General features: G+C 62.5%; 1 protein-coding gene across 1 annotated transcript; it reads left to right on the top strand.

Annotated features, from left to right (window-relative positions):
- Positions 1 to 312: 312 nt before the first annotated feature.
- On the top strand, positions 313 to 21,175 carry ARVCF (ARVCF delta catenin family member). Its single transcript, XM_054712825.1, has 17 exons — positions 313 to 522; positions 9,123 to 9,281; positions 9,471 to 10,003; positions 11,035 to 11,534; positions 12,096 to 12,279; positions 13,129 to 13,246; positions 13,635 to 13,806; positions 15,509 to 15,580; positions 16,815 to 16,942; positions 17,268 to 17,418; positions 17,631 to 17,829; positions 17,905 to 18,016; positions 18,119 to 18,209; positions 18,579 to 18,632; positions 19,108 to 19,193; positions 19,786 to 19,905; positions 20,325 to 21,175. Exons 1-16 carry the CDS (start codon positions 313 to 315, stop codon positions 19,891 to 19,893), a joined length of 2,877 nt encoding a protein of 958 aa, XP_054568800.1. The 3' UTR covers positions 19,894 to 19,905; positions 20,325 to 21,175.
- Positions 21,176 to 21,438: the final 263 nt, after the last annotated feature.

Here is a 21,438-nt window from a genome sequence, read left to right as displayed (position 1 = left end):
CAAGCTCTTCTGGCCCTTCCCTTCCAAGTGGGCTCTAGGACCCCCAATAGTCCATGGTTCTGCTGCGCCTGCCACGGAGCAGAGCCCCACACCCCACAGGGAAGGAGCCAGCTGCTTCCGGCCAGCCTCAGATTAATGGCTTTTAATTTAGAATTTAATCAATGTGGCTTCTCTCTTGAGAGCTGGATGCTCCAGTGTGGGAGTGAGTTGTGTGATCTGTGAGTGGGGCAGGCAGGGGGCCCATGGTGCCCTCTGCCTCGGCCCTACCTTGACCTTGCTCTGCTTTGCCTGCAGCCAGCAGGCGTCCTGGTCATGGAGGACTGCAACGTGCACTCGGCTGCCAGCATCCTGGCCTCGGTGAAGGAGCAGGAGGCTCGCTTTGAGCGGCTGACACGGGCACTAGAGCAGGAGCGGCGCCATGTTGCCTTGCAGCTGGAGCGTGCCCAGCAGCCTGGTGTGGGCAGTGGTGGCGTGGGCAGTGGGCAACCCCTGCCGATGGCCTGGCAACAGCTGGTTTTGCAGGTAACAGCCCAGTGACTCAGGAAGGGTAAAATGGTCAAGTGGGAAAACAATCAAGGGGTCTTAGTGGACCACATGCCAGCATGCATTGGCTTATTGCAAGACCTCCTGGGGTCTATGGGGGAGAGGCGAAAGGTGGGATCCCAAAGGGACTAGAAATCCCAGGTGGGTGTGCAGGGCACCATGCGATGAATGGGCAGGACACAACCTGACCCTCAGAACAGCACCCTCCACTTGAGTGAGCCCCCAGAACCCAGGCAACTGAACAGGGTCTATTCTGGGCACCTCGGTGGTCAGCATGGTGACACTGAGGGTTTTGCCAGCCCTGGAGTCTCCCTGCCATGGTGTTCTTCCTAGCATGCACCAGTGGGTCAGCCCCATGGGAAGGCTCCAGCAAGGCCTTGGGCTCTGCCTGCAGCCCAGAGGATAACCTGGGGGTTCAGTTTCTCCACTGGCTGTTACCCTCAGACTGGTATCTGGCCCCTGATCAGCCCCCAAGAGGTGTGCAACCCTGTCCGCTTTGTGGCCAGACCCTGATAACTCTGAAGTTAGAGGTTCATGGTTAGGAGTCAGGCCACCTGGACTCCTCCCGCCACCCACTGTGCCCCAGTGCCTAACCTGCAGACTAGTTACAAAAGCACCTCGCTCACGGGATGGTAGGGGCAGGACAAAGAAATGTGGGAGTCCTGGAGTTTGGCAAGGTTATTTTGGTTCCCATTATTAACTGAGGCATGGGGTGGCGGACAGGCAGGGTGGAGCTAACCCGGGAACGTAGGGAGAGCTGGGAGTAGGGTCCCTGTGTGGGGATCCCACCCTGCAGGCCTCCCACTGTGCCCCTTCCTCACCACTAGGCTCACTGGCCGCGGGGGGCATAGGCCTGAATATTCCCCTGGGTTCCTCGCAGTGACCCTGGAGGCCCTCGCCGTGGGCTCGCCAGTTTCCTGGGCAGAACAGCAGGGTTGCTCTCCTAAGCTCGGTAGCCGGAGCTCCTCCTGATGTTTCCCCAAGCACATGCACATCCTCCCTTCTCTGGTCCTGCCGAGCCTTCCAGAGGTGAAGCCTGTACCCCCAAACTCAAGGAGGGGCAGAACAGCCTAGCTGGACCACATGGGGATAGCAACAGCCAATGACCCCAAGGCGGCCGCTCAGGCGCCGGGAGCTCTATCCAGCCCTTCCAGGCCGGAAAAGGCTTGGGCCTTCAGCCCAGAGGGCACCGACAAGGGTTGATGCCCCCGAGGGAAGAGGGAAGATGTTCCCATGGCCCGGAGCTGCCCTGGCTTCCCGAGGGCGGTGCAGGGGAGACCTCAGGCCACCACCCCGCTCTGCCCACCACCCCTCCCCGCACAAGGCTTTCCCAGCCTGCCCTCAATGTTTTCTCTCTTGGGAGGATATGGTTTTCTCAGGCTGAGATTGGGAGAGTGTGTTCCCAGGGCGGTGGCTAAACTGGCAGGGCAGAGGGGGTTGTGGGGGAGTTGCAACCCCATCTGGCTGTCCAGTCCTAGCAACCTCAATGCCAAACCTGCTTTCCAGATCCATCTCAGCATGAGGGGGCCTAGTGACCTACCTGCTGAGCCACAGAGCTACCGGGAGCTGGTCCTCAGGGTCAGAGCTGGGCTCTGCACCGCTTGGGAGCAGGTAGCTGGGCCAGGGTGCTGAGAGGCCAGGGGCTACTGCCGCCAGGGGCTACCCCCACCCCTAGACTGTGCCACAGTCCTGGTTGCCTGCCCTTCATCCTCCAGCAGGAAGAGTCCCCTCCTCCAGACACCTGGCTGGAGCAGGGCTGGCCCTCACCAGTGTGTGTGTGTGTGTGTGTGTGTGTGTGTGTGTGTGTGTGTGTGTAGGGGGTTGGATGGAGGGGGGGCGGTCATCACTCGGGACCTACCCAGCTTCAGGCTGGGGCACAGGCAGCTGGTGTGATTTGGGAGTAGACAGAAATGAACCCAATGTAAGCATCCTGGCCAAGAGACCTTAGGGCAGTGGTCCATCCTCCTGCTTCTGCCCCAGCCCTCTTGCTTCTGCTCCACCTAGCGCTGCCATGGATTGATGCTATAGGGGCCAGTGGTCAGGTCATCTCACCCCTGTGCCAGTGGTAAAACTGAGGCTCAGAGGGACATGCAGTGGACACCCTGAGTGCTCGCGCATGCTGGCTGCACGGTCTATGTACGTGGCATGTTGTGGAAGAAAAGAGGCCCTGTGGTGGCTCTAAGTGGTGCCTGTGGAAAAACAGGTAGGAGATGGGAGGCCGGGCCTCCTCTCCTTTCTGACACGCTGAACCTCCCTGGGCTGGCCCACTTTGTGCCTCCCAGAGCCTAGTTAGGTTACCCTGATTATAATGCAAGAGCCACTGGCTTGTTTTTGTGGGCTATGACCCAAGGGGTGGCCCAGCCCAGCCCTTTTCTTGTCTACATTTCTTTCGAACAGAGCCAGACTCCCCAGGGTGTGGCTTCACCTCACCAGGCTTCTGGGGGGAGGGGGGAGCGTATCCTGATTAACCCACTACTCTGACCACCCCCCCCACCACCACCACCACTTCCTAGTAGATCAAAGACATGGAGGGGAGAGGGTCTGAGGCAACTCAGCCTCAAAAGCTTTCACCCAGGGTCACCAATAATCTCCCCTTCCCCACCCCCCTCTTTGATCTGCTCTGACTCTCCTTAGAGGGTGGAGAGATCCTGGGCTTGGGCCTTGAGGGAGAAAACCCAAGACAAAGTGGGTCAGTGCAGGTCCCTTTGCCAGGTCTTCGTTGAGCTCTGTGGGGACGCTTACTTGGGGGGAGGCCTTTTGGGGATGGGCAGTTGGCCTGGAGCGGGATCTGAGAGACCTTTGCAGCACTGCCATGGTAGTAACTACTGTCTTATCGGCCCCCATTTCACAGCAAGGGGAAACCGAGTCGCAGCCAGGATGAGCAGTCGTGCCGTTGAGAGTGGCCTTGCACTCTGTCCATAGCCACCCTGGATCCTGCACTGCCCGAATTGTTTCCTCAACTCCACCGGGGGAGGGACGTGTGAGCTTTTTTACTGGGGACAGACCTAAGCCCGGGAAGAGGGACTGGGCTCTTCTCTGGGCAGGAAAAATATCACCCTCGCGGGGAAGTGGGGTGCAGGGAGGGATGAGGAGCCCGGACCCATTGCAGGGGAGACCGCTCCCCCCCCCCCCCCCCCCCGCCTCGCCCAGGCTGCAGAGCTCCGCCCTGCCCGGCCCCGCCTACCGGTCCCCGCCCCGCCCCGCCTGGGCGCGGCCCCGCCCGATTGGCTGCTCGCCGTGACCGCCGCCAGGTCCGCCCCCGCGGGGAGCGAGTCCGCGGAGCCCGAGCACCAGCGACCGAGGCTTCGGAGCCGAGCCCGGACCGGCCGCTGCTGCCCCACCTCCGGTCCGCGCCTCCCCAGCCGGCCCAATGCCGGCCGAACTCAGACAGGTTGGAGGGAACTTGGTCCCGGGACCAGCGGCGGAGGGCGGGGCGCCGGCCTTCCCGGGAGGACCCGCTTTTGTTTCTCGAAGCCGGCGGCCGGAGGCGGCTATTGTCTGTGCTCCGGGCCGGCGCATCTGGCCCGGGCGGGGCGGCGGAGTGGGCGCGCCTCCCGAGGCTCTGCCTGGCGCGGGGCCGCGGGGTCTCCGGGGGCCGGGCGCGGGGGTCCCGGGCGGGGCGACCCTGAGCGGGGAGCGGGGGGGGTGCACCCCGGGCCAGCGCCCAGGACAGGTGCCGACGACAGGGACGGAGGGCGAAGGCCTTCGGGAGCAGCCCCTCTGTGCCAGCGGGATGCCGAGCCCGAAGGGGGAAGCCCAGCCAGGCCTCCTGTTCCCAGGGCACGCTGGGCCTCTGCTCCCTTCCCCTCCGTAGCCCCAGCGCGGGTTCAGGCTCTGGGGGACCCGCGAAGGAGATTCCGGAGGGAGATTTAAGGGAAGCCCTGTCTGCGGCGGCAGCGCACGTGAGGGGAGGGGTGGGGACGGCCCTGCCCACGTGCAGAGGCGGGTGGGGTCTCCGAGGAAAGCCGAGGCTGTCTGCCTTCCAGCCCTGGGGCTGGGGGAGGCCTGGGTGCAGCCTGCACTCTTGCCCAGAGTGGGCGGGGTCCAGTAATAGACCCCAAAGCAGGCCGAGTGGAGGCACAACCGCGGGGCACCCCTTGTGCGGTCTCCCCCACATCTGCCTCCTGGGACAGCCAGCCAGTCTCTGCCTCCTCTGTATCCCTGATGTGGTGGTCCCCAGGGTCTGGCCACTGACTGCCCCAGAGATGAGGTAGTCATTGGAGGAGTTGGGGAATCTGGGCCACAGTGTGGCCAATGGGTGTGGGCTGGGTTTGGGGAAGTTGGGATGAGTGACAGCCAGCTCTGCTTTCTGTGCCCCACAATCCTGCTCCCCCAGCCTGCTGGGCACCCCCCTACCTCTTGGCCTCTCTGCCACTCAGCGTGAGGCTGTACCCTGGCAGGAGGACTGCTGCTGTGGAGGGCTGATCTCCAGCCTGGCAGGGCTGGGCAGAGGCCATGGGCACCAAGGGAGAGAGTGTCTGTGGTGGCTAAGGGTTTGCTCCCTGATGAGAGATGCCAGCCTGGCTTTATCCTTGAGTCCAGCTGGGATGGCCCTGTTGGTGGGAGGGGGCTGTCACTCCTCCACCCCTCTGTTCATTCATCAGCATCCATCTTATGCCCTCTGGGGGCCTGGCCCGGGGGAGGGGGGTTATGGGAGCCAGGGGTGGGATCCCAGCATTCCCTGTGTTTGCTAACGGGAATGTGGACAGAGTGGGGCACCTGCCCCTTGGTTCATTATTCATGAAACAGACCACGGGTGCTCATCTGACAAGTGCAGATGGTGCAAGTAGATCCATGCCTCTGGGACCCCAGTCCAGCCTCCCCGCGCCCCCCCCCCCATTACAACTTAGCTTGTTTCCTCGGTCCCCTCCCTCAGCCATTTGCAATGCACCCCAGAGGCTATTGTGGACTTTTGGCCAGGTGGCGACCCCTCTGCATTGTCCCACATCTGGCCACAAAGGTGGACTGACAGTATCTCCGCCTATCCCACAGCCTTGACAGCTCGGGTCCTTCCTGTTTCTGTGTGAAGAAGCCAAGCCCCTCCTGTGTGAAGGGGCCCAGGGCCCTCGTGCTGTGATCAGCTCTGTGCCTCTAGGCATCCTCTTGTGAGCATTACCTTTCTGGGGAACTCCAGCCCCCACTTGGAGACCTGGGCCAACCCCCTTCCCCATAAGTTCAAGGGAGCTCATGGGAAACCCCAGGTTTGGGCAACAGCCCCTCTCTGGGCCAGAGCCCATAGGCCATGGACCAGGTGGACCATGGATAGGTGTATCACAGGGTGGATTTGGGCCCTGGAGGTGGGTGATGGGAGGCTGGGCAGTGGTTCCAGTGAGAGCTGCAAGGATGAGGCCAGGTCTGGAGAAAGAGTGCCAAGACACAGGTGACAGGACTTGACAGGATTTGGGACATGGAGGAGGGCTGGGGTGGTGTGTCCATGCAGGTGCCCATGTCTGGGGTATAGCGGGGTAAGGGGGGGAACTGGGGCTGCAGGGCCAGGGGTTCCTGAGGGTGGGCTGGCCTGGGTAGGTGGACATGGGTGGTACATGGGGCCCTAGAGCAGGGCCTTAAGACCAGACCAGGACCCAGGCCCACTGGTCAGCTGCCTCTGTTGAGCACCAACTGTGTGCTGGTCATCAGCCCATGATCCCATGTCCCCAACCCAAAGATGGTGGACAGTCCCAAGCCATGGATAGACCTTGGGCTTCTCCCTACCCTAGGCCTCAGTTCCCCCATCTGCTTCCAGCTCTGAGACTCCTACAGTGGATGCCTGGGTGCTGGTGGAGGGAGTCTGGCCCATGGTGGAAGACAGGAGGTGGTGGGGATGTGTGCACACCTCTGCGGGTGGTGGGCACTGCGCACTGAGTGCTGTTAGAGCACACACACTGATTTCCTCAGGCCTGTGGGCCAGGCTGGTTCTCGTGCACACGTGTGTCCCTTTCAGAGGGATCAGGTACATGCACACGTGTGACTAGGTCCCTGTCTGCATGCGTGTGCCCAGGCATATGGAATGGGGGCCAGGCCTTTCCATGATCTCCGGCTGACTCAGGCTCCTGCCTGCCTGCCCGCCTGGGTGAAGTCATCGCCTGTTTTTAGCTCCCTGAGGTCATTTGCCAGGAGGGGCTCTTGGTGCTACAGGGCTGCCTGGACTGGGTGTTGATGGGTGGTGCTGCAGGATTATCAGGCCCTGTTGGAGGGCCCTGGCTCCCCTGGACACCCCATCTCCTCACCCTCCTGACTTCACTGTGTCAGAACCTCACTACAGGTCGGAATGAAAAGAATAAGCTAGACCACAGAATAGTATTGAGATCTGAAATGTGCTTCCCCCAATCCCAGCCAGGGAGTAGGGGCTCTTCTAGGAAAGTGATAATGTATGCAAATGTATGCAAACTTACTGAGGGGCCATATCCCACTGGCAGTGTCGTGTCCTGGGCAACAGTCCTGATCCCTCATGTCAGTCTTGCTTCTTGCCCCGCCCTGATACTTGCAACCACCAGTTCCAGGCCTGAGGCCCCTCCGTGCCTGGCCCTCCGCCTGGCCCTCTGGAGCCCAGCAGAGAGAATTCAGTCCCTGCCACACATCTGTTCCTGTACGTGCTAAATACAGATGGGGCACCCAAAGCCCCCGCAGTGACAGGCCGTTCCTAAACCTTCTCCTGTTTCAGAACTCTCCTGGCTCCCCAGTGCCCTCCAAGAAGTGCTCAGGCCACCCTGCCCGGCAGCCCATCCGCATGTCCCTACTCTGGGCCTCAGTTTACTTCTCTTTCCCAGGGGACAGTGTTCCTCCTTCCTGGCCAGGTCTCCAATAGGCACTCCACCTGCATCCCAAGACTGAGAAAGTGACAGTCAAGGCTGTGGCCCACAAGGGGTGAGGTGTGGCTAAAAGGCTTTGCAAAATTGCCTTCTGTGCAAAGTTGTCTTCTATAAAGATGCCTGAAATCCCCCCATTAGCAGTTTGTGAAGTTCTGGGTAGAGCTTTTCCCCTTTGTCAGGCCTCAGTTTCCCTTTTGTAAAATCACATCTTTCCTCCTGCTTGGGGTACATCCTGTGCCTCTTCCTTCCTCTGTCACCAGAGCCCGAGGGATGCACCTGTCCTCTCATGATAGTTTAGGCCCTTCCCTGGACCCCTGACGAAGTTACAGGGACCCAGAACCTCCACACTACAGGCAGTTGGGGGGCTCAAGCATTCCTTCAGGACCGGACGCCGACCTGGAAAAATGTCACACCCTGAAGGCACCTCTGCCTACCTTTCCCTGCATCACTCCGAGACCCAGGGACAGGAGCTGAGGAGGCCTCTGATGCCAGGCAGACGCAGATGGGAGTTGCTGGCCTTCCCTGGGCCTCAGCTCCACGTCTGTGCAGGCCTTCGGGGCCTGGGGCCCAGGCAGGGGCCCCATCCTGCAAGGCATGGGGCCTGGGCTGCAGAGCAGAGCCTGTGCTTCTGCTGGCCCTGGCTGTCCAGGAATGTGCTCCCCATTACCCACCCCCTGTACTGGATTTCAGCCCCTGCCCATCCTGGCCAGGTGCTGATCCTGAGACGTTGGTGCTGTGTGTGGAATTCATGTGGTCAGAGATCCAGGGGTAGATCTTGGTCCCTGTGCCACACAGCACAGCAGGGGACTAGCCAGTTCTGCTATGGGCTGGCCTGTCCTCTTAGAGCCCCATTTCCCCACTGGCCAGAGGCATATGGGCCTTTGAAGAGCCTCTGTCCAGAGCCATCTTGCCTGGAATTCCACCATGGTCGTCCCCTGCAGGGATGAAGGTGGGGAGAAGTGTGTGTGTGTGTGTGTGTGTGTGTGTGTGTGGCAGGGGCGGGGACAGGTTGAGAATGAGGCAGGTGTTCGGGAGCTGAGGGCCAAGGTTGGGAGACCTGGGGTGGTGAACAGAGGGGGGACACTGGTGTTCTTGTCAAGGACAAGCCGGGCCCCCTTGGCCTGAACCCACTCTCTGGGCTCTCAGGCTCTTAGCGATGGTAGGACTAGGCCTTGCCCACTCAACACCCTAAGAGTGTCTGTGCCGGAAGGAGTGTGAAGATATTTTGGTCCTCTGAGTGCCCAGGGCCTTCTGGGAGCTGGGTATTTCTGGTCTGCGAGGGTGTCTGGCTGGCCTTAGGGACAGGGGAGCCTCGGTGTGGCCACGGCGAGTTGGTGAACACTAATGGAACTGCCACCTTAAGGCCTCTGTACTCAGCATTTGTGAGGTGGGGCAGGGAGGTGGCCCAGGACACCTGGAGGACATCCCGTGGGTCCTGCCTGGCCTTGGGCTCCCAGGAGCCTGCTGCAGTCAGGCCTCACTGCGAAGACACAGGACCTTTTCTGCCAGCCCAGCCCCAGGAGGCCCTGGAATAGGGGCCAGCCTCTGGGGCCCCCCCCTTGGGATGGGGCAACAGGGCACGGTCAGCCCCTCGGCGTTCAGAGGCAGGCACATGCTGTCCTCACCAGCTGGGGCTGAAGCAGGCCCTCCGGTCCGTGGGTTCTGAGGGTGGGGATGAAGTCATTCCTGGCATCCAGGCCAGCACCTACCTGCACTCTAGGGCCAGGTGAGCATTGGGTCCTCCCACCCACACCCACACCCCTCACCCAGGAGCAGAGCCCGGGCAGCCAGGTCTCACTGGCCACAATGCCGGAGGCGCCTGAGGTGCTGGAGGAGACCGTGACGGTGGAGGAGGACCCCGGCACGCCCACCTCCCACGTGTCCATTGTCAGGTCAGAAGATGGCACTACGCGGCGCACGGAGACCAAGGTATGGCTGGGCCCACGTGGTTGGCAAGTGGGCTCTGTAGCCCCAGTTGTCCCATGTGTAGAGTGGGCGCATGTCCCAGCTTCCTCGAGGCCACTTGTTCGGGGGGAAGACTGAGGCCACTCGGGCCCTGTGGGCAGTGTCCGGGCCTCTCAGGCTGCCCAGCCCATTGGCTGCCTACTTACTCACCAGGTCACCAAGATGGTCAAGACAGTGACTACACGAACAGTGCGCCAGGTGCCCATGGGCCCCGACGGCCTCCCCCTCTTGGATGGTGGCCCCCCGCTAGGACACTTCGCTGATGGCCCCCTGGACCGGCACTTCCTGCTGCGCGGGGGTGGCCCGGCGGCCACGCTGTCTCGAACCTACCTCAGCAGCGGGAGTGGCTTTCCTGACAGCCCCGAGCCCCGTGACATCCCCAGCTACGGCAGCCTGTCCCGTGGGCTGGGTGTGCGGCCCCCACGTGGTGGCCCTCTTGGCCCCGGCCCCGGCCCCGGTGATGGCTGCTTCACACTGCCTGGCCGCCGGGAAGCCTTCGCCGAGGGCCCAGAGCCTGTGCCGCCGGCCGGTCGCTCCCAGCCCGAGCGCTTCCAGGCAGAGCCATACGGCTTGGAAGACGACACACGCAGCCTGGCTGCCGATGACGGGGGCGGCCCGGAGCTGGAGCCTGACTATGGCACGGCCACGAGGAGGCGGCCTGATTGTGGGCGGGGCCTTCGCCCGAGGTGAGCACCCTGTGCCCTGCCATCACACACAGGGCGTCTGCCTTCCCCTCGCCCACCGGAGAGTCCCCCACAGGTGGTCTAGCTGCCGGGGCTAAATCAGCTAGTCACGCACACGTCCGTTTGAATTGGCCTCTGTTCTTCTCAAGGACAGCAGCAAGGATAGGCTCTGGGATGGTGGAAGTTGCACTGGGTGCCCTCCCTGCAGGTCTGGGCACGAAAGAAGCTGGTCATAGTGCCCAGTACCTGCTGCCCCTGCTCTAGGCAGGTGACCCTGAAGACAGGAACGCAAGAGGCTCAGGGTGTTTCTCTAAACTTGAGGCCTCAACCTCTCCCCAGGCCTCATGCACAGATGCAACTGGAACCCAGGAACTCCCCTTCCCCCAGACCTTCTCAGCGTAACCCCTGGATCTGTTCCCTCTGCCCTCAGTTTCTCTATCTGTAGAATGGGAACATGAACACAACCTGGGTCTGGAGTATGTTGCACGACCATGGGCAAGACCCCTGGCTCCTCCTAACCTTAGTCCCTCTCCTGGGAAGTGGGTTTGATGTTAAAAACCCACAAGGACATCTGTGCCCTGGGGGACTGGTAGTCTGTATGCCCCTTAGATGGGCCCACCAGGGTGGCCATGTACAAAGAAGATCACCTCCCCCCACATCCTGGCACCAGGCAGAAACGGGCCTCAGGGGAAGGTGGGACTTCCCTGTCATGGGCAAATATTTCATAGAAAGGCATTTAGCTCCGAATCAGGGGACACTGCCTGGTGATGGGAGGGAGTGAGCTCTGTCCGGGAGGGATGCAGTCCTAATGACCATTGGCTGGGGTTGCTTCTGTCATTGGTTCTGAGTCGGTTCTTACTGGGCTGGGGTATGACTCTCAACACCCATGTGGTGCCTGGGGCCAAGTACCAACACTCCAGGCCCAGTCCCACCCTCCGTGGGTTCACGATTCCCTGGAGGTCTGTTGTGGGCAGCTCAGGGGCAGGGCAGGCAGCCGCTGAGGACGTGTTCGTGTGCCCTGCTCATGTGCACAGGGCCTATGAGGACGTGGCAGACGATGGCGGTGAGCTGATGGAGGAGAGGCCCCCATTCCCAGCCACAGCAGCACCCCTGGCCCAGCCAGAGCGGGGCAGCCTGGGCAGCCTGGACCGGATGGTGCGGCGCTCGCCCTCTGTGGACAGCGCCCGTAAAGAGCCACGTTGGCGGGACCCTGAGCTGCCCGAGGTCCTGGCCATGCTGCGGCACCCCGTGGACCCCGTGAAGGCCAACGCAGCTGCCTACCTGCAGCACCTGTGCTTTGAGAACGAGGGTGTCAAGCGGCGTGTGAGGCAGCTGCGGGGGCTGCCCCTGCTCGTGGCTCTGCTGGACCACCCGAGGGCAGAGGTGCGGCGCCGGGCCTGCGGGGCACTGCGCAACCTCTCCTACGGCCGAGACACTGACAACAAGGCCGCTATCCGGGACTGTGGCGGCGTGCCCGCCCTGGTGCGCCTGCTGCGGGCCGCCCGGGACAATGAGGTCCGAGAGCTCGTCACAGGTGAGTGGCACCTGGCCGGCCCCGCATCCCCCGGGAAGAGACGAGAGCGAGGCTTGGCCCGGGAAAGCACCCCATTCAGTCAGGAGTCCCAACTTCTGGGGGCAGGTGTCAGGCTTAGATGCCATGGAAGGTCCCCAATCTTGACCTCTGACTTTGCTGCCACTGGTGGGGCTGGCACCGGGCCCCTCCCCACCCGGTCCCACTCCCAGTGGCCAGGCAGGGTCACATGACCACCTTTCACTGTGGCCCCAGTTGTAGGCCTACCCACCCGTGTGTCTGGGAAGGGGTGGGGAAGAGAAGGCACCTGCTGTATCCAGCCCCAGGCTCCCTGCTCTTGTCCTAGCCCCTTGGGCCCTCACCCCCTCCTCAGTGGGAGCCAGTGGTAGGTGCCATATGCCCCAGCCAGGAGGAGCATTCAGAACCTCGAACAGCTTTGGTCACTTCCTGCCTTCTGGCCTGAGCTGGGGCATGATGGATGGTGCGGCAGGTCCTGAGCAGTCACCTGGGAGGTAGGGAGGCAGTGCCCATGGTCAGCACTGGCTGGTCAATGGTGCCCCACAGGCACACTCTGGAACCTGTCATCCTACGAGCCCCTGAAGATGGTCATCATTGACCATGGCCTACAGACACTGACCCACGAGGTCATTGTGCCCCATTCGGGCTGGGAGCGAGAGCCCAATGAGGACTCCAAGCCACGGGATGCCGAGTGGACGACTGTCTTCAAGAACACATCAGGCTGCTTGAGGTGGGGGTGGGGCCGGGCTCAGGCACCCCCTGAGCAGCTGCCCTGGGCTGTTCTTGGTCAAGGAGGCAGGAGCCGGGCACCAGAACCTGCATGCAAACAGCTATCCTGGGAGAGCCATGTCCTCCTGTCCCAGATAAGCAGGAAGACGACTAGCTGCCCGAGTCTTAGGGATCAGCCATGTCCCAGTTCCTGTCCCAGTCCTGAGAATGGGGCCCGGTGGGCTTATACTGACTCCCAAGGGCCGCCTCTGGACCAAGCCTGCCACCCTGTTGTGTGGTACCCCATGGCCCTATTCCTGCCCAGCTTCAGCCCACTCTTCCATCATCATGACATCCAGGGAATGGGGAGCCAGGACCCTCCTCTTCAGTCTGCCTCAGAGGCCTCATCCCACCTCCTGTGACCTCTCCCCCACTCTGGGGGGGGCCTGCAGAGCCCACAGGCAGTCCAGTGTCCCCACAGTCCTGACTGTTTATCAAGATGTGGCCCCATCCTATAGGATCCTGACCTTAGGAATAGTAGAGCTGCCATTGGGGCAGGGGGAAGCCAGAATGGTCTGTGCACAGATCCAGGCGTCTGGACCCACTCTGTCCCTTTCCAGGTCAACTGGGAGTCAGGAAAGCCTCTCCCCTGACCCCCGCCATGGAGATGCCAGGTTAGGGCTCCCTCCCCCGAAGGAAGGCCAGCCTCACCCCCTTCACTGCTGCAGGCTGGTGTCAGCTGCCGATCACCTCAACAGGGCAGCGTTAGTGTCCATTTTGTAGATGGAAACAAACCCCCCCGAAGCCAGGTGGGGGCCCGGGGAGTTCCGGCGGGAGCCAGGGGTCATGGGGCTTGCTCTTGGCTACCCAGGAACGTGAGCTCAGATGGCGCAGAGGCCCGGCGGCGACTTCGGGAGTGTGAAGGGCTGGTGGACGCGCTCCTGCATGCCCTTCAGTCAGCCGTGGGCAGGAAGGACACAGACAACAAGGTGGGCGGGGTGAGACAGGGTGGTCCCAGCAGGTCCCAGGCAGGGGCAGCAGCCTCAGCCTCCCACAAAGGGTCAGGGAGATGGACCAGAAACGGGGCCCAGGGGGCTTGAAGCATATGGGCGGCACAGAGGGGAGAGGCCCGCACATCTGGGGCGGCACGGGCCACCCTGTAGTGACCATCCTGTGCAGTGGGCCTGCCACAAAGCCCAGCTGAGGTCCTACCCGAAGTAGGGGCTCTACCCTTTTCCTCTCGGCCCCCGCCTGAGGGTGCTCGCCCGTGGGGGCCCCCCTGCCTCAGGCCTCCGTGTTTACATCCCCGGTCCTCTCAGAGGTTTAGCGTCCCCCATGCCCACCCGGCCGTACCCCACCAGCTCTCCTCTCCCACAGTCGGTGGAGAACTGCGTATGCATCATGCGGAACCTGTCGTACCACGTGCACAAGGAGGTGCCTGGGGCCGACAGGTACCAGGAGGCCGAACCTGGGCCCCTGGGCAGCACTGTGGGCTCCCAGCACCGGAGGCGGGATGATGCTGGCTGCTTTGGTGGCAAGAAGACCAAAGGTGTGTGGAGGTGGCCTGGGTGGGGTACCACTTTAGAACCTCTTCTCTCCGTCCCCCCACTCTCTCCCCCACACACACAGGCTGAGGCGCTCTATACCCATGACATTCATGGCCAGTGGGGAAGCAGGGAGCCAAGGTAGGGGGGGGGGCCGCTCTGGGGTACCCATCCAACAGGCCCAGCCTTCACCCCTCTGCACTGTGGGGACCGCAGGGGAGGGCAGGAGAGAACCCCTGTGGCGGGCCTAGGCCCTTAGCTCTAGGGAGGGTTCTGTGGGCCCAAGTTTGGAAAGCGCCGAAGATGATGCCACCTTCTGGCATTGATAGAGCACCTCCCTGAAGACCCTGAGAAATCGTGGGGGCAGCACCCCACCCCACCTTCAGGATGCAGGTTCCAACATCCCCCAGCAGCTGCCAGGTGGAATCTGTGGATCGCCTTCACCTGTCCCACCTGTGTGGGCCTTTGCTGACCCCCGTCCTCCTTGTGGGCACTCAACCCCCAACCGTAATTGGGGTGAGATCCCACAGGCCACCTGTTTAGCCCAGGGTGTGCAGTGGGAAGTTGAGGCTTCCTGGGAGGGCACGGGGTGGGGGGGGTGCTGCCCGCTCAGGCTCGTCTCCTTTCTCCTGTGCTTCCTCCGGCCGCCCAGAGGACTGGTTCCATCAAGGTGAGTCCCTGTTCGTCCTGCCATCCAGGCCTGGCGGGTGCAGTGGGCACCAAGGAGGCACAGCCCCCTCCCCTTATTGCTCAGCCAGTGGTCTTCGAAACTGCAGGGCTCTCCAGCCTCAAGGTCCTGCCCCACCCCCAGTCCCTTCTCTGGGCAGCCATCTCCATGACAACGGCAGGAATGTCAGCCCTGGACTAATTTGGAGGCGCAGGGGCTGTCCCTCTGTAACCTCAGACTTTGCTCCCCAGGCCGGGCTGGGCCTGGAGCTAGGACTGGGGCAGACCTGATGTCCTCAAGGCCTGGGGGTGTCTCCCCAGCGGAGGGGGGCATGTGTGGCTCACACAGGGACACACAAAGGCCCCAGAAGGCCAGGGATGGTGGGGGTCCCAGGTCATCTAAACCAGCGGTCGCCAGCGGGTGGTCCGTGAGGTCCAAAAGGTTGGCGACCGCTGAAACTCAGCTCTGCTGCCTTCCAAAGGAGAAACTCCTTCATCGGAGGTGGGGATGGTGGCCAGGAGGTGGCGATGCACCCAGAGGTGTACAGGTCGAGGCTGACAGGTGTTAGTTAGGTGGAGCTGCTGCAGGGGCTTGGCCTGTGAGCAGGGTTTTCCTGGCCAACAGAGCCTGGGACAGGGTCTAGGCCCCAGACGGGCAAGTTTCCCCCTGGGTAGGACTCACTGGCCACAGCCCTGCCTTGTTGTGTAGCCAGGCACTTCCTGTCCCTGCCAGGCCTCGGCTTCCCTGTGTGCACCTACCCACCACCCAGCCACTGGATCCCTCATTGCACACACCTGGCAGCCACAGGGAGGCCATTGGGCAGGTCTCAGCGCAGCTCCCAGCGCCTGGTGGGAGATGAGTCCTGCCTGGGACATCCCTAGGCCCTGCTGCTAACTCTGCTCCCCTGGTCTCTTGGTGCCTAGTCCTGGACATGGGGGTGCTTTCTGGGCTCTAGGCAGGAAAGTGCTGTGCCCAGCCCCCGTGACACACACCTTGCCCCCAAAGGGTCCACCTCACCTCCCACTGTTCTTCTGTTCCAGGGAGGAAGGATGGTGAGATGGACCGGAACTTTGACACGTTGGACCTGCCCAAGAGAACGGAGGCCGCCAAAGGTGAGTGGGTGGAGGTGGAGTCCAGGCTCAGGACTGTCTGGTAGTGAAGCTTTGTGCCACTACGGAGGCCTGAAGGGCCTTGCGGATCCAATATGGACACGGGCCCACAGGTGTGGCGTTCCCCAGAGGACCTAGTCCCTGGGCACCAGCAGAGGGTTAGAATCAGAGTCGGTGCCACAGGTCCCAGGATTGGGGGATAGAGAGGCCAGGCTCTTGCTGGGTCTCAGCTTTGGAGTGAGGCCCTCAGTGAAGGGGCAGGGGCTGGCTGGCAGGGCCTCTAGTGACAGGTTCGCTCCGAGGGGTTTAGGTACCGGGACGGTACAGTCAGATTCAATACGGAGGCTGGGCCAGATCACCCTGATTCCTGCAGGGGCAGAGTGGTTTGTGCTTCTAGTCCCGCGTCTGTTGGAACCCTGCTGGGTGCTGGCATTGTTCTACGCAATGGGAATCCAGCCCGAGGGAGAGGGATTCCAGGCCACAGCCCAGCCTGCGAGACCAGATGCTCCCAGGCACCACGGAAGGAACCAGCCACAGGAGATCTGGGGGGACCCCACAGGCTGAGGGATCAGCCGGGGCCAGCACCTCAGGGGGCCACGTGTTCGGGGAATTGGAAGCCCAACTAGGCTGGTGTGGAGGGAGCATAGGACATGAGGACTAGGGAGGGGGTGATGATGTGGGGGGCAGAGGACAGGGGACAGGGAGGTATGTCCAGGAGCAGGCAGAAGCCCCAGTGTGGGTACAGTAACCTTGGAAACTGCTCAGCCCCTCATCTCTGGAACACTGGCGGAGCGCTGCTGCCAGGCCTGGACCTCTTGGAGGGATGGGCCCTGTTGCTAAGGGCATGACCCTGGTAACACAGCCTCCATTATATACGGGAGCTGGGCCCTGTTGCTAGGGGAGGTGGGTCTTGTTGCTAGGCCCACCCTCCAGTTGCACAGCCCCTGTTAGCTACTGGGAGGATGGGTTTTGTTGCTAGGGAGTTTGAGTCCTGTTGCTAGGGGAGAGGCCCTGGTTGCCACCTTCTCTCCACTGGTAGGCCTCCCTGAGCCTCTGTCGGTTCCTCTGTGAAGTGGGACTGCTTTTTCTCTGGGGTAGCCATGACATTGTTAAACATTTCCCAACTGCACCACCCCCATCCCTGGGTCCCAGCTCAGCCTTGCCCTGGGAGGAGGAGGGAGAGGCGGTGATGGAGGGAGGTCTGGGCGACCGTAGGCAGCTGGTGCTCTGTGCCCAGGCTTTGAGCTGCTGTACCAGCCCGAGGTGGTGCGTCTCTACCTCTCACTCCTCACGGAGAGCCGGAACTTCAACACCCTGGAGGCTGCGGCCGGTGCCCTACAGAACCTCAGTGCTGGCAACTGGATGGTGAGAGGCCACGTCTGGCAGGGAGGGGACAGAGAGGGAATCCCCGTGTCTCTGTTGGTGCCTGCTCCTGCCTTTGGCCAGGCAGGAGGGAGGGGAGGAGCCGCCCCAAGGTCAGAGGTTCAGGGCGCTAGGGCTGCAAGCAGTGCGCCCTGGGTGGTGGGGTGTGGAGGCTTCTGGTGGAGGGAGACTGGAGCTGCTGGTGTGAGGCTTTGTCAGGAGCACAGCTCAGCTGAAGGAGTGGCCGGGGCTCAGGGGGGAGAGTGTCCCTCCTGTGTGGGGTGCTACTCTGTGTGCTGAGCGTGCTCCGCCTTCTCTGCTGCCGCAGTGGGCCACATACATTCGCGCCACGGTGCGCAAGGAGCGCGGGCTGCCGGTGCTGGTGGAGCTGCTGCAGTCCGAGACCGACAAGGTGGTGCGCGCTGTCGCCATTGCCTTGCGTAACCTTTCGCTGGACCGACGCAACAAGGACCTCATTGGTGAGGACACAGGCGGGGCTGAGCCTGGAGGGGAACCGGGTGGACGCCTGGGCCCCATCACTCTGTCCCAGCCGCTGGAGCGCCAGTCTTCTTCACGCTGCCTGAGCCTAGTCCCCTGTGCACTGGGACCCGTGGGCTCCTCTCTCCTGAACCCCGCTTCTCCCCACGGGGGTGGGCAGAGGCGTGTCCTAACACCCGCCCCCGCCCCTCAGGGAGCTATGCCATGGCAGAGCTGGTGCGCAACGTGCGCAATGCGCAGGCCCCGGCGCGACCCGGGGCCCGCCTGGAGGAGGACACCGTGGTGGCCGTGCTCAACACCATCCACGAGATCGTGTCCGACAGCCTGGACAACGCACGCTCGCTGCTGCAGGCCCGCGGCGTGCCCGCGCTGGTGGCCCTTGGTGCCTCCAGGTACGCGGGCGGGGAAGGGGGAGGGAGGTCCGGGGGTGGGACCGGACATTGACCCCGCCCTGGGCCCGGCCACAGCCAATCGGTGCGAGAGGCGAAGGCTGCGTCCCACGTGCTGCAGACCGTGTGGAGCTACAAGGAGCTGCGTGGTGCCCTGCAGAGGGATGGCTGGACCAAGGCCCGCTTCCAGGTGCGGCCTGCACAGCCTTTCCTCCCTCACGTTGCCAGGCCGGGTCCCCTGCCGGAGTGCCCCTGACCCCCACCCCTGTCTGTTTGGCTCTCTCCCCTCCAGTCAGCTGCTGCTAATGCCAAGGGGCCCAAGGGAGCGCTGAGTCCCGGAGGGTTTGATGACAGCACGCTGCCGCTGGTGGACAAGAGCCTTGGTAAGGACGGGCGGGGTGGGGGTGTGGGAACCCATCCCTGAGCTAGAGGAGCCTCTCCACCCGGTGCATGGATAGTGACAAGGCTGGTGAGGCGTGGAGGAGGGAGGTGGGCCTTCTGACAGGAACATGGCCTCAGGGTGGCCCCTTTCCCTGTTTGCAGCCTTCTACATCCTCTCCACCCGTGGTACTCACACGGGTGCCAAGTTGTGGGAAGAGGTTGGCAATGGGCAGTGACCCAGCAAAAGGGTGCAGAGATGTTAGTGATGAAGGGTACCCAGGGTCTCTGAGACCAGCCCTGCCAGGGGTGTATCTGCCCTGGTCCCCCCACTGCTGCTTGCAACCAGCCAGCCCCTTGCTTATGCCTTTTAGATGGTGAGAAGCCAGGCAGCCGGGATGTGATCCCCATGGAGGCCCTTGGCCCAGGTGAGTGCAGGGACAGTGCTGCGTGCCTCCTGTGTGGGGAGGAGGGGGCGTGGGCCAGGTGGTTATGCTGTGTGTGTGTGTGTGTGTGTACGTGTGCATGCTCATATGTGTTGTTGGGAAGGCCCAGGAAGCAGTAGTTGAAAAAGAGAGATTTGGATTAGGGGTGCTCAGGGGGTAATGGGGTGGGGCCAGGAAGAGGTCACTGCCCAGCTAGGGTCTCTGGTCTGTCAGCTGAAGGGAGGCTGGGGGTTCCTGAGCTGCCAAGGGGAAGCAATGAGCCCCTGCAAGGCCTGAGCGGGTGAGGCAGGGGATGGTGAGAGCCGGGAGGAGGAGCTGTGGGAAGACCTGTCCTAGGCCTCCAGGACGGTGCTGGGGCAGGGAAGCTGGTGCCCTCTCCAGATGCACCCTGTCCCAGCCGAGAGGGAGATCTGCTCCGTGGGACCTGCCCCTCAGGATCCCCCTTGTGTCCCCACAGATGGATACTCCACGATGGACCAGAGAGAGTGGAGGGCTCGAGGCAGTGCCCCCGCAGGGGAGACCTCTGAGAAGGAACCGTTGAAAGTGAGTGGCTGTGGCAGGTGCCCAGGGAGGCGGCATGGGTAGTGGTTGCCAGGAGAGGGGCTCAGGCAAGATGGGGCCTGGCATCCACCTGGGGGGGGGGGCTCACCTGTAGGGCAGCTGGGCTGGGAGATTGGGCCCCGGGAGTGGCCCCTCCGCCTTGGGAACCTCACATCAGAGTCAGTCTGTGGGTGCAGCTGGTTCAGAGCTCACACTCAGAGAGGGAGGGGGCACATGACCGAGGGCACGGCCTGGCACAGTGCACAGGACCCCAGGAGTCTGAGCAAGTGTGTCTACCCCCTACCCTACTCTGCATGTGTGTGTGTGGGCAAGGGCCCATTATGTTCCCACTTCCAGGGCAGCACCGGCCCCCCGCTCTTTGCCAATCCCCTGGCTTTGGGCACAGGCCTCGTGCATCCACTCGTCACTCTGCACCTGTGTGAGCCACATTAGCCTGGCTCCCCGCCCCCTCAGCCCTCCCCTCCTGTGCACCAGCATGGGCCCTGCCCCTCTGACCAGACCAGCGCCCAGAGTCAGCTCTGACTAACCTGTGTTCTGCCTCTAACACGCTCCCGCCCACGCCCATCTGCTGCAGCCTGACCCCAGCAGGAAGGCTCCTCCTCCGGGGCCCAGCAGGCCCGCGGTCAGGCTGGTGGACGCTGTGGGGGACGCTAAGCCTCAGCCCGTTGACTCCTGGGTCTAGCTTGCATGCCTGGTACGTTCTCTCCTCTGGTTGTCTGTCCGACCGTTTCCCGTTCTCTGGGCGGGGGCTTTTTCCGTCTCTGCTGGCTGCATGCTCTGTGCTCCCTGCGCGCTCCCTGGTGGGACCCCCTCCCCGCTCCACCACCTCGAGTCCAGCCGCCTGAATGCCCATCTTAGGGAAGGACAAGCCAAGTCAGGGCCCCGAGGAGATGGGACCAGAGCAGGGATGGCCCCCCTACACCTTGAAATTCCCCAAGTGCACGGCCTCTGAAGAACAGCATGTTGGGATTAGCTCTGGTGGTGAGACCCTCAGGGTCGTCCTACAGCAGCTGCCTTTGTACTCACCTCCACCTGCCTAGTCTGCGGAGGCAGCCCTCCCCTGCCACCCTGCCATCCTGCCACCCTGCTCAGCCTTTGCCTCTCCCTCCTCAGGGCCTGGGCCCAGCTTTTCATTCCTAGGAATCTGATCACGGGAAGAAGGGAACTCCAGGGCCAGCCAGCACAGACCCAGCCTCGGAGCTTGGAGCCCCCTGGTGGCAGGGGTCGGCAGTGCCTCTGCGCTGGAGCCAAGGCTGGACTTTCGGGACGTGCCTCCCTTCCCACCCCCTCGCTCCCTCCCTCCTAACTCCCTAGGCAGAGTTAGCTGTTTACTGACATGGTGCTGTGTGCATGGTGCTGTGTGCAAGTGCGAGAGAAGGCTGGGGGGGCTGCAGGGCAGGGTCCAGGGAGGCGGCAGGAGAGGGGGCCTGGCTTTGCTTTGGGGTCGGAAGAATAGGAGAGTGTAGTGCCCCAGAAGAGCTGGGCAGCTGGCCCTGGGAATAGGCAGCTGGGCAGGGAGGGGGGCTCAGAGGAGTTTGACTCTGAAGGGTGGAGGGGATCCCCTGGGTTTCCACTCCTGGGCCTCCCCCCTATACCCCCCACAGGCCAGCCACTGGGCTGCTCTAGCGGGGCTGAGCCCAAAGAGAGGATTGGAGACAGCGAGATGGGGGTCAGGCTGTTCTAGCCCCCACCCTGGCCTTGGCTGCGTGGAACCCCCGTGCAGTAGGAGCCTCCCTAAGTGACACTGGCCCTGGCGCAGCCTCTGCGCCGTCTGCCAGAGCCCGGGACTGACACCGCCGGACTGACCCTCCGCAGCAGTGGGGGCTGCTGCTCAGTGCCTGCTGTCTGTGACTTCAGAACAGAAGAAAAACACTGACAAAAAGCATTAAAAACAAAACCAAAATAAGACTGTATTGGTAAACACGTAAATTTTTGTAAGAAAATTAAAAAATTAAAAAAAGCAACCAAGGAACGTCTTTCATGGCTCAGATCTCTCGCCACAAGCTGATTGCTCCTGTTTGCCAGGCAGGGAGTGGGGAGGCGGGGTGGGCCCAGGTGTCCAGAGGGATCTCAGCGCTCAGGCCCCTGGGGGGTTCCCACACACATTCTCCCAGACTCGCTGCGATCCCCTTGCTACATACAAAGAGGGGTGGGCTTGCTCCTGGGTGGTTGGCTGGGCCCTGAGCCCCAGTGTGGTGTCCTGGGACAGGGTGCTCCCCTCATCCAG

The sequence above is a fragment of the Eptesicus fuscus genome, chromosome 23 (assembly GCF_027574615.1).
Source record: "Eptesicus fuscus isolate TK198812 chromosome 23, DD_ASM_mEF_20220401, whole genome shotgun sequence".
Lineage (NCBI taxonomy): Eukaryota > Metazoa > Chordata > Mammalia > Chiroptera > Vespertilionidae > Eptesicus > Eptesicus fuscus.
The sequence above is the reverse complement of the archived record's forward strand: the minus strand, read 5'-3'. Positions and strand labels throughout refer to the sequence as shown.

Bases quoted from the DNA above. Each gene is read 5' to 3' on its own strand.
- ARVCF (XM_054712825.1), top strand. From the start codon at position 313: ATGGAGGACTGCAACGTGCACTCGGCTGCCAGCATCCTGGCCTCGGTG. The intron at 10,004-11,034 runs GTGAGCACCCTG...TCATGTGCACAG, and splicing joins GGGCGGGGCCTTCGCCCGAG to GGCCTATGAGGACGTGGCAG. The intron at 18,017-18,118 runs GTGCGGCCTGCA...TCTCCCCTCCAG, and splicing joins GGACCAAGGCCCGCTTCCAG to TCAGCTGCTGCTAATGCCAA.